The sequence below is a fragment of the Anguilla anguilla genome, chromosome 5 (genome assembly GCF_013347855.1).
Source record: "Anguilla anguilla isolate fAngAng1 chromosome 5, fAngAng1.pri, whole genome shotgun sequence".
Classification (NCBI taxonomy): Eukaryota; Metazoa; Chordata; class Actinopteri; order Anguilliformes; family Anguillidae; genus Anguilla; species Anguilla anguilla.
The window spans coordinates 17,663,019-17,675,315 of NC_049205.1; the positions used below are offsets into that span (position 1 = coordinate 17,663,019).

Below are 12,297 nucleotides of genomic sequence, written 5' to 3' on the forward strand. Positions count from 1 at the left end.
ACATACCCAGCCCGGACACACACACACGGAGTCCCCAGGGTGCAGAGTCACACAGCACTTTCCATTAGGAGAGGCTGTGCAGCACTGGCTTATTAACTGTAGCATGGGTTATTTTTAATTTTGTTAAAGGAGAGATTGAAATCATTGGTTTTAACATTTGCACTAAAATTCACCTTATTTACTTGACAATTGTCTTACATTCACTGAGAGGAGTCTGTGTACTATTCCTATGGGAGGAGATCTGTTAACACTTCTACCATTAACACACCTCTCCTAAAAACTGAATTCTGTTTCCCTCCCTCTCATGCCCCCCCCCCCCACATCCCTCTTCTTTGCCTTTCTCCCCTTCCCCTCATTGCCACGACAGCACCTTCAAATCCACTTTCTCTATATCTTCGTTTTTTTTCAGTACTTTTTAATGCCAAAATTTCAGCCAAAGAACATTTCAAATCTTTTTGTTTTTAATAATTTGGGATAATTTTATATTATCCACATGACTGGAGATATCATTGACATTCCCTGGCTTTTTGTTTTGTGAACATTACTCCTTTTCTATCATCCCATGCTCTAACCCCGCAAGGAAAAATGATAATCTTAACTCTGTTAATCTCTCTTCTACATGATATTCTTAAATGATATTCTTATTGTGACTTCATGCTTTTAAGGAAAATTATGAAACGAAGCTTTTGACTTGATCTGTTTTTACATTACCAAGACTTTTGATCTGATCTGACCTGCTCCCATTTGCTGCAGGTTGGTGTAGAGCTGTGCCCAGCTGCTGCTGGGTAATTCTCAGAGTGTGTACAGATGTTTTTGTAAATACAGCATTGTATTCCCCCCCCCTTCCTTTTTTGTCCTCAAAAAAACAAAACAAAAAAAAAACAGCTGTGTACAATGTAAGCCTGTTTAATCACTGACTGGACCTGCAGAAAACTCAACCCCCTCCATCTTTAGAAAGGGGGCTCTGCTTAAACCTGACTCACTCTGGGTGGGAGGGGGGGGGGGGGGGGTTGCCTCTCGAAGGAGAACCACAGTACAGCGAGTCTGAGGTGACTTTTAGAGGAGGGCGAATGAGCCGTCCAGCAAGCTGTCCCAGTGCACCACGCCCCTCTCAAGCCCAGTTCAGACAGAAGGTTTGCGACGAGCTGTGACCGGCGACTCTTTGCAACGTTCTAAAACTCGCCGCCTGTGATTGGACAAGTTGAATCGCTTGTACTGGCAAGCGCTGGCATCAGACATTGTGAGACTGGTAGTTTGCACCGCTGAAACTCCTCCCTGCGACTTTGTCACATCACAAATCTTTGGTCTGAACTGGGCCTTAGGTTCTGCCGAGTGATAGAAGTTTCAGCTATGACTACGACTGATGGCATGAGGGTAGTCGTGAGTGCTGAATTAAAGAATGCTTGCCGGTAACTGTGTTCCAGCCTTCAATAACCAGGAATGAGCTGCCTTGTAGGCACCATGGCCCTCCAGGACAAGGGTCTATCTACAGTAAAGGCACCGTGGCCCAATGGAACAAGTGCCGAGCTTCCCAGCAGGCACTGTGGTCCTCCATAACCGAGGATGAGCTGCCCAGCCATGGCTATCCAGGACCAGGGTTTATCCACCCTGAAATCCCTGTGCCCCACCCCCCCACCCCCCCAACAGGACCAGGGCTCAATGAGTAGCCCTGTTCGGGGTGCCGTTTGAGGGTGCGGAACAGGAGACGGGTGCGGTTAACTTGACGGGAGGCCCTGATGTAGGTCACCTGGTTGTCTTCCCACTTCCTGCGTGTGGCCCCTCCTGCTCAGCCTCAGGCCAGCCCTTCGTCTTGCTTCGGCTTTGCAGTTTGTGAATACTCTGGGCTTACCTGGACTTTGTCGTTCGCTGTTACATTTTTTTATTGTTTTTATGGGTGTAATGGAAGCCTGTGCTGTTGTTTTTCCTTGTATCGGTTGCTTGCTGCAAGTGTACAGAAAAAAAAAAAAAAACTAACTTCGTGCCTCTCAATCTCCTGCCGACCCAGCTTTGGGAACCCTGTTGTGTGACCATCAGTATGCAACAGCTACACGCCCGTCTGCTGGCCGCTGTCCGTCACACAACGCCCTCCTCCAATAAGAAAACACCCTCTTAGCAGGACTGAGCCTGCCACGCCCACTGTTTTTCCCCTCCGTGACAATACCGAGAAACTGAGGCTGGCTATCGTGGTACTGACCCAAACTGTGCTGACATGCAGCTTTCTCACAAACTGGTGTAACATTGCAGCAACATTGTTGTTAGAACACTGCTCGTTCTATGGGTGCACATGGCCCTTACCCAAAGCAGTCTCTGTGTCTATATTTATAGTAATGAAGTGTCTGAATGAACAAATAACTAGTTATGCTGACAATTCTTTTTAAAGAAAGCTAGAAGAAAATGAATGCTTAACTTTGATCAGGTCAGTTTGTGGCTGTTTGTTTTTTTATTTCTCTGGATTTGGCTCTGTCTTGCATTGGAATGAGTGTTGTCCTCAAGACTGTAATTTGAAACGGGCAACTCAAATTTGTATAGTCCAGAGTTATGTTCTTATTGATGCTATGTATTCTCTCTGTATTGTATGCATTCCCTGTCCCCCATAACTCCCCTCTCCCCACAAAAAAATGTACAAAAAGCAAAACAAAAATATTATTTTGTGGGTTCAGTACATTTTACCCATTTCTGGAAATGGGCTGATCCTTGATTAAAAATTGTCAATCAAATTTAGTGCCATGCTGTGTCTCGTACTTTGGATAATGTTGACTTGTGTTTACTGGGACCACTGAGGCTGTCGTGTAAGTAACTTTTTGGTTTTATTTGTTTCTTTTTGTGTGTGTGATTGGGGGGGGGGGGAGGTTGGGGGAAGGTTGAACTCAACAAAAGGCATGTCCAAAAGCAATAAACACAGCTGGAGTTAATCCCAGGGATGTGCCATTGGCTGCCTCATGATACGGATGTAGCGACTTGCCCCCCTGGGCTAAGGAACATCCCGACTTGCGAGAAATTCACAATGGTGATTATGGAAATAGCATTTGGCATTTGCGTTAAGTACCAGTACTATACATGCTATGAAGTCCTCTCATTTCATATCCCAGGAACCCTGTTGATATGTGAAGAAAATTGTGGTAATAATGATAAATATAATAAATACAGTGCCATGAAAAAGTATTTGCCCCCTTCCTGATTTCCTTTATTCATGCATATTTGTCACACTGAATGGATTCAGATCTTCATGACAAAATGTAATATTAGACAAAGAATAAACAAAACATTTTTAAAATTCATTTATTTAATGAAAAATGTTATCAAATACCCATATAACCTATGTGAAAAAGTATTTCCCCCTTAGCTATTTAATCAACCAATTAAACAAATTTAATTGATAATTAAATTTAGCTGATTGAATACAGCCAGGCTTGATTGCTACCAGCCCTGTTGAATCTAAACTTCACTCATATTGAACCTTACCATCAGAGTGAGGTAGTCACTACAAGGTTTCTACAAGCACACTATCCCACGATTAAAGGTAATTCTAGAAGAGATGAAAGTTATTGAAATACATTAGTCTGGAATGGGTTACAAAGCCGAATCTAAGGCTCTGGGATGCCACAAAACCACCGTGATGGCTATTATCTCCACAAGGAGAACACTTGAGCGATGAATCTTTCCAGGAGCGGCCAGCCTCCCAAAAAAAATTTCCAAGAGCGCAGGAATAACTCATCCGGTGTGGAAATAATTTGCTTCCTTGGGACATGGACAACTTGTCATCATTGAAGGAACTGTGAATTATTTTCTGTACCAGAAAGTCCTAAAGGAGAATGTCCGGTCATCTATCCATGAGCTGAAGCTGAAGTCTAATGGGTTATGCAGCAAGACAATGACCCAAAACTCAGAAGCAAGTCCACATCTGAATGTCTGAATAGCTGAAAAGAAACTAAATTCAAGTTTCGGAGTGTCCTTGTCAAAATCTGTCTTGAACCCAACAGAGATGCTGTGGCAGGACCAGAAACAATTCAGAAAAGTTAATGCTCAAAAACCTACCGATTTGTCTGAATTAAAGCAGTTCTGCAAAAGAAGTGGGCTAAAATTCCACCTCAGCAATGTACAAGACTGATATCAAATTATAGGAAGTGTTTGGTTGCAGTTATTGCTGCTAAAGGTAATGCAATCAGTTTGAGGGGGAAATTACTTTTTCACGAGTGATATGGGTGTTTGATAACTTTTTAAAAATTAAATTAAAGAATAATTTTTAAAATGTTTTGCGTTTACTCAGGTTGACTTTGTCTAAATATCTTAAACCATTGTGACAAATATGCAATAATAGAGGAAATCAGAGTGGGGGCAAATAGTTTTTTACATCACTGTATAATAATGAATTATATTAAATATGTAAAGAAACAACCAAACCATGAAACATTTGCATTGATTTTTTTTCTTTTTCTAAGAGTTGTCTAAGAAACGCATGCACACTGTTTCCATCATGAAAAATTTCAGTGTTCACTCTTTTCTTTTTGTCCATTAATTGTGTCTGATAGTAATGGAATCTACCTACAGTAGGTGGTGTAGAAAAATCAATTACATGTTCCTTGTTTAGTTTTTTCAATTCTAACAGCAGATTTCTTTTGATAAACGAAAAAAGTTGAACGCACACCAGTTAGGCTTTTTAAGGTGAAAATCCAGCAGTTCTTCATTCCTTGGTGATTGTCTTCTACAGTGTTGCTCATTTTAAAAACGAATCCTTAGGTGTGAGAAGCCAACAATGGTAAGAACCTGATGATTTCCATCCTTACAGCAGAGTTCCCCAGGTGTCATGGAAACGCTTCCATGGAGTCATCTCTGAACACATCACAGTGGAATGGAATTCGTTGGGTACTACTGGTCACAGGTGCACCAATTTTCACATTTCCCTTTCCCCCACATACTTCTAATGTATGCTTAAGACTTGACAGAGAGGAAGCTATGTTAAACGATTGTTGGACACTTTGTGTAGCGACTCGCTGAATTCACAGAAGCTTGTAAAATGGTAATTACATCTTTGATGTTCCCAGCATGAGGATGGCTCCAAAACTGTGGCCTCACCCAGGAGGTCTTGCAGTAACGCAGTTGTTCACATACTGTTTTGCAGGATGATCTTCGAATTAGTGCATATACTCCACCAGTATTAATGTTGCCGTTTCAATAAATGCCCCTGCCCCACCCAACTACAGAAATCATTATTGCCAGCAAAAATAATTCCACAAAAATGAAATATTTAAGAAAAGGATTTAAGGAAAATCTGCATGTCAGGTCCTGAATTCTGAAAATATACCGTGTTGGGGGGACGGAGGGGTTAATTAAATCACAGCTTGTTTTCTCAGATTCATCCTTATTCAGGTAAAGGGCTCACCACCAACAACTTCAGTGGTCAGGCAGGACGGAAAAAAATTTCAGCCTTTAATGAAGTGTGCTTCAGGACGTGATAAATAATAACATCATAGAAATGACAGAAAGAGCTATCTGTATGTGGCTACAAACTCCGCTTCTAATTTCACTACCTCATTAAGCGTCTTTGAGTTTTCTAAGTAGCGGCCAACAAAAAAAAAAACTGTGGGTAACACAAGCTGGCCCTCAATCAGCTCCATTCTTTCTGTCTCCAATGGTAGGGATCTTAAACTCAAATCCTGGATGGCCACGGCAGTGTCTAAATTTAAGTCACTGATTGGCTAGAGTCCACACACTTTGTTTCCAAGGCTTAAATTAGTTGCTCATTACAAGGAACCTATAAAATCCTGAATAAAGTTTCTGCAGCCCTTCAGGAATGGAGTTTGAGATCCAAGACCTATGCGTTCAGTGTTTCACAAACACCTCTACTCCATAGTCAGCTAGCTGTGGGGGAGGGGGCGTTGTGCGCTGCACATTGGGTGGGATTGTGGTCTTCCCCCTCCACTTGAAGGGCGATGCGGTTGGGACGATCCGGGTGTGGCAGGTCAACTGGGGGTCATGCAGCAGATTCCACATGAGCCAAATCTGAGGGACGGTCAGGCTGTGTACCACCATCAGCTCCCGGTAGAAGCAGGGGTCAAAGACCTGCAGGTTGGGTGCGGCCGAGGGCTTGACGATGCCGAACGTGCGGAAGCCCTCGTGGCGCGACGGCTCCAGGCCAATCCGCAGGAGGCACATTCCCAGGAAGACGTCATCGATGGGGAAGATCTCCACCTCCTGGCAGGCCCTGTGGAGCCGACGCGCCGTGAACCCTGACATGACGAACCCCCCGCCCCCCGCATACGATGGGTATATCCCCTGGCCGTACACAATCTCAGGAACAAAGTACTTGCTGTTGCGACGCCGGATGGGCCGGGCGTGGAAGATGATGTCGCCCACAAAGAGGTCCCCGTTGGCATCCTGTTCGCGCAGCATCTCCAGGATATTGTCGATGTTGACATAGACATCGGCGTCACCCTTGAAGATGAACTTGACTTCAGGGCAGGTGGTGTTCACCCATTTGAGGAAATGGGTCTCCTTCAGGGTCAGGTTGAAGAAAGTGTCCTCAAAGTCCCACAGAAGAATGTCTCGGAAGGTGCGGCTCTCATAGGCCAGCAAACGATCCCACAGAGGGAGGGCGCTTTTGTTGTGGGGCACGCCCAACAGGAAGACTGTCTCCACCTGCACTCCGCCCTGGAATGTGCCCTCCCGGCCCCAGGTGCGGCGGACCACCTGCCGCTTGTGGAAATCGGCCGCCACCGACTTGATGGCAATGAGCAGGTAAGGGGGCTTCCCAGTCTTCTCCACGCACTTCGATGGCTGGTCTATTAGAAGGGTGAAGTCCCGGTTGTCTTTGTCCAGCAGGTACTGCTGGAAGTCAAAGGGTGGACGGGTTACCATGGGTGGCGGTGGCTCGACCTTCTGAGCACCCTTGGGCTTAGCCTGCACCTGAGGTTTAGACTGAGGCTTAGCCTGGGTCTTAGACTGGGTTTTAGGCTGGAGTTTAGCTTGGGTCTTAAGCTGAAGTTTTGCCTGAGGTTTTGCCTGAGCCTTAGGCTGCAGTCTGGGTTGTAGCTTGCGCTGAGACCGGGACTGGGAATGGGACTGAAAGTGGAACTGGAAGAGAGCCTGGTTGGTGGGCCGCTCTGGGCCCTGGGTAGGGGCCAACTTCACCTCCTGGCTCTCGGTTACAGCCCCCAGGAGTGCCCGGGAGCTGGTGGCCTTTTCATCAAGTCTCCAAGTTTCCCAGTCGGGTGTGAGGGCGTGGTGGGCATACAGGAGCAGGCAGAGCAGGATCAGCAGGAGGAAGGTGCACAGAAGGTCCCCTTTGAGGTGGAACCTCCTCATGGTGTCTGGGTGAAAACCACTCTTTGAATTTCCCCTTTAATATAACCCACACTATTCCTTTCCCATGCAAGATTTATTCTCTCCTTTCTGGGGAACTGTGATGATGGTTAGCCCTCCTCTTTGGATCTACACTTTGGATCTGCGTTCCGTCCCCGGTGTTCAGTCACGAACATGTCCTTCCTCGTCCGGCCCCGTGACACCAGGCCGTCTTCCCATTTTGCCTGTGCTTTGTCGAGTTGTTGCTGAAGGACTGTATTTGAGAAACAGGGCCTCCCCCTCCCGGCCCCCTTAGAGCATGCCGTCACGTCCTCCCTCTGGTGCTCGGCTGGCAACCCGGGGCTGGCCTGGAAATAAACGTAGATGAGTTACGGCATGCTTAAGTGGAGAAGTCACTGTTCCCTGCGACCAGAGCCAACAGCCCCACACAAGCTTCAGAAAAAATAAACTGACCTTTACACTAATTCCATAATGGTAAGACATGGAATGCGCACCACTTAACAATATGTAGGCAAATGTATAATGTAATGTTGCTTTTAAATATTGCAATATGTATTTAAAATACACCACTGTGAAATCTATGTATTATTGTATTTTAAGAAGGTTTGACTATACTGGAGTATTACACTTCTTAAGGGGGTGTAGGCAAAGGGCTACCTTATTATTCTTTATGTTCTAACAGAGATAGGGTTTCCCTTATCTGATAGATGTATGGAAGATAAGAGGACATTTTTAACATAACTGCATAGCTGTAAAAAAAGAAAAAGAACAAGGTGCATTTTGGGCTGATAGTGTGTAATATTTCAGCTTTCATATCACGTTCTATCCTTACATACAATACCTGTGGATACTACGGATGTAGTAGTATTATTAAGTTCATGTCAAAATATTCTATGGCCCCCAAAATTCAGTATTCATATATTCAAAACCCAACAAGCCTTTATTTTCCCCAAAGGACTGTATGAATCTCCCAACTCTTTCTTTGCACATAATAACTGCAAGGCAGCAGATCAAAACTCATTCAGTGATCTTTAGATCAGAAAGACAATATCAATGAACTATTCATTTTTCTTCCCTTTAGGGGTATCACATTTTTACCTACAGGCATAAAAAGTTTGTCTTCATTTTCATCCAAAAGTTGTCTTCATTTATAAGTTTCTTAGTTTCTCATTTATGAATATTAAGTTAAAAAAAATACATTTTACACATTAACAAGTATGATTAAAGTAGACAGATAATCAATCATTGCTCTAATTGAGATGCTAACCGAATATTTGGTCTCAAGCTAACATTCAGTGGAAACTGCCGTCCTTTTCCTGTTTCCGTTCCTGAATCCTACATAACCAGGCAGTCTACATATACAAAGAGCAGACGTGCATGCACGAGCGTAAATAAGCTCAGAATAGAGTGTGAGAGAGTACACAGCCCACAACTGCTACAGTTTGAGCAGCTGTGAGAAGTCGAGGTTTGGGGATTAAGACCGGCGGCCACCTCTGATGTACAACTGAACGAAACACGTCACCCAAACAACTTCTATAGCAGTTGAGAGAACTGTACTCCAGGGTTCTGTTTCTATAGGCAAAATGCAAGTCACGTGAGAGTCTGGGACGTTGAAGGAAAGACCAGGGAAATGTACACGTCACCAGAAGATTATATTATATTATATACACAGCATATCATATTACCAGGACTTTGTCTAGACTTACACAAAGAACATTACCCTAAAGATCCATTTATCAAAAATGCTAAAAAAAAATAACCAATTGCAGAGGCCGGCAGAATTATATTTGCAGATGTGTAACAAATGGTATAACTTTATCCTTCATTTTCCAGTGATTGCCTACTTGCATATAATTTTCAGGTTTAATCCATTCAAATGAAGGTACAATCATACTGCTTTTTTGCAATTTTTTAATTCTGTGCATTTTGAACTCTGCATGTTTTTTTCTGACTATGTGCTTTGTTATTTCAAGAACTGAATTGTCTTTGGCTGCCTTCCTGAAACCAGAATCTTACAGTAATTATACAGTCAAATCCATTACACTGCTCAAATCCATGAGGAGCAAGAGAGTGAAAAGTTTCCACCACTGCAATATAACATCACCTTTGTGTTTCTTTGCCACGTATGGTATGTTTTTTTTTTGCATTTATAATATATTCAAATCATAGATCATGAGCATTACTAGTCACAATGCATTGACAGGCCAGACATACTAATTAGATAGTCAAGAAATATGATTTAAATTCTTTCAACCACTTAAATGTATTTCACAATACGTGTAGACAATCTCCAGAAAGGCCTACCACTCAGCTATCTATAGCTAAACAAACTCCAGACCGACTGCTCAACTTGGACTGGCTAGTGCGCAGGCTTACTTTCATGCTACATTCATCTTCCAGATGTCCAGCTAGCTAGATCTGGTTTCAGCACACACAACTCTACCCGTGGCAAGCTAGCAACATACTAAACAAGCCACCTATTAAGCAGAAAGCTGGGTAGGTAGTTGAATTGTGACTTTAGGTTTAAATGTAGTATATAGTATATAGTAAATTTAAACCTGAAGCTACAATTATTAGCAATTGCATACAATTACATACTTGTAGCATAGTCAAAGCATGAGTGTGTGTGTGTGTGTGTGTATATATATATATATATATAGTATGATTTGACAGTGCTACAGGAAATGCACATAGGTCATGACATTCCTATTCACCGCAATGATGCACAAATTTGTATTTAAAATCTGTCAGGAGTTTCAGTTATGTACTTTTGTTCTGCATTTACAAGGAAAAACATTACTGCACTTGTTCTTAAAGATGGCCATTTTTTGTCTCCAATTTGGAATCACTGTGCCAAATAAACTGACTTAAAAACTACAACTGAGATGTGTAAACTCCTCTGATATGGACCATATGCCAACAACTATTCTCCACACTAAAGGTCACATATTTCAGTAGGAAAGCAGACATGAATCAGCGGAAGGGCGTATCACTAATAGAGGACATCTTTTTTGACAAAATGCAGCAGTAACCGAAGAAACCCATGCTGACCTCACTATCTCTGGTATAACAAAATTAGTTTTGTCCTGTCAAACTGGACATATTCCAGGCTTTAACATATAATATCCTAGTTGTGGTGCCACCCAGTCTGCACTTTACTGACTGAGTCACTCAGTAGACCAGTTTATTTTTACCCAGTTATTTATTAAGGTGTATTTCCCTTTTAAGTAGAATATCTCTTCAGCCGTGCAAATGCACAACTGCAATTTTTTAAAATTAAATTAATTGTATAATATGTATAGTAATATGTATGAAGCGCCAAATACAAATATGTACTTATACTTGACATAATTATGGAATAATACTGGAGTTATGGGTATCTGCTGTAATATCATACTGTATACTACTCACTAGGGAGACAAGAAAAAACCTGCAAGGAGCGCCTCACCTGTCACAGGTGAGCACTGCTTGTTGGGACGAGGCCATTTTTATTCTCCTTTGTTTATTTTAGGGCGCAGGGACAAAACTTAACATTTCTCCAATGCAACACACATCTTGCATTTTGTTGCATGGTCATCGTGTCCTGTTGGCAGCAAATCAAAACGTCTGAAATAAAGTCTCGACTTCTAACCCTCTGGCCATTCCGGGGCTCAACAAAAAGACAGCACTGTTAAAATTTTTAAAGCACAAATGTTTTGTGTATGTATGTATTTATAACTACATTACATAATGTTAAATAAATCCCGCCCATGTGTAGATGGTTTAAGGAACATTTTGTTCTGTAATTGCAATCTTATGTAACGGTCTGTATGTTAACAAAAACCGAATGTACTTCATATACACTATGTTCTTACCTCTCTCTATGAGCTATGTAAATACACAAAATGTTGCGCGTGGAGTTTGGAAATAAGTTATTTTTTGCAACAAGACGAACTGAAACAAAAAGATCTCGAAGAAAAAAAAAAAATATATATATATAAATGCCAGTTTATCCTATATTGGCAAAACTGAGAACAGACGATGTTGGAAAGCAGACAGGCTCAAATTTCACGACGGGGGCTGGACGAGATATAAAAAAGACCGTTTGGCTGTTGCTATCAGGCCATTATAATATTTAAACTTAAACATAAATGTTATACACAAAGAGCCAACGTTTTATCTTAATAAAATCGCACCAGAACGTTTGATGTGCCAGAAAGCATTTAATTCCAATCACACCAAACTGCAGGCAAACTGAGGGGGAGCAACAGTCAGAACCAGAGCGTGAGCTGGCACCAAATATTGAACAACGACAATATTGCGCGCACTGCTGCTTAACAACGGACAGATCGTAAGTCCCGAGTTAGTAATTAAAATAAGCATCGACACCCATCCTGATTTGAACTTACGTATTTTATACGTGCTGTGAATCGTGGGCATCATCCGTCACACTTACCACGCTGGAAACGACGACTCAGCAACGCAACTGCTAGACTCCTCTGCCAAACTCCAACATCTGGATTCTATATTAAGTTACTCGTTCGCAGTGCACTGGCGGAGATTCCCGAACAACGAAGTTTTAGGGGTTTCATTCCAGAAGTAAAATAAAGACGTATTCAGGTATAATACGCCATTTTTGCGATAGCGTCCCTTTTTCCTTAAGCTTTGAAGAGAAAGGCGTGCAGGTTTGGCAGTGCTTACCTTTTATAAGACTTGCTTTTTCCACTGTTCACGTGATACTTCGGGGAGTTTAGTCCAGCCGCGAGCCAGATGCCAGCGAAGCAACTGGAGACGGTTGTGCGCCTGGAGGAGCGGCACCAAGAAACTGAATATTGATGAGCTGCAAGTATGGTTTCCAGCTGCAGAGGTTCTGTACTTTCAAAGCTATGATTGATGTTCTCGCAGTACTGTTCCATATGTTTAGTGTTCCCTCACAACTGCATCCCACTTTCACAGCCATTCAAGTTGGCCTCATCCGGGAAAAAATGTCTTTGACCATACGGTATGTTCCCCCTTATT

General features: G+C 42.6%; 1 protein-coding gene across 1 annotated transcript; it reads right to left on the reverse strand.

Moving 5' to 3' along the window:
* Nucleotides 1–4,405: 4,405 nt before the first annotated feature.
* On the reverse strand, nucleotides 4,406–12,262 carry b3gnt9 (UDP-GlcNAc:betaGal beta-1,3-N-acetylglucosaminyltransferase 9). The gene is made up of 2 exons (XM_035417735.1): nucleotides 11,735–12,262; nucleotides 4,406–7,646 (listed from the first exon to the last, which is right to left on the reverse strand). Exon 2 carries the CDS (start codon nucleotides 7,300–7,302, stop codon nucleotides 5,821–5,823), a length of 1,482 nt encoding a protein of 493 aa, XP_035273626.1. The 5' UTR covers nucleotides 7,303–7,646; nucleotides 11,735–12,262; the 3' UTR covers nucleotides 4,406–5,820.
* Nucleotides 12,263–12,297: the final 35 nt, after the last annotated feature.

What these genes read in the sequence shown, in the direction of transcription:
- b3gnt9 (XM_035417735.1), bottom strand. Translation starts at nt 7,302, where the DNA reads ATGAGGAGGTTCCACCTCAAAGGGGACCTTCTGTGCACCTTCCTCCTG.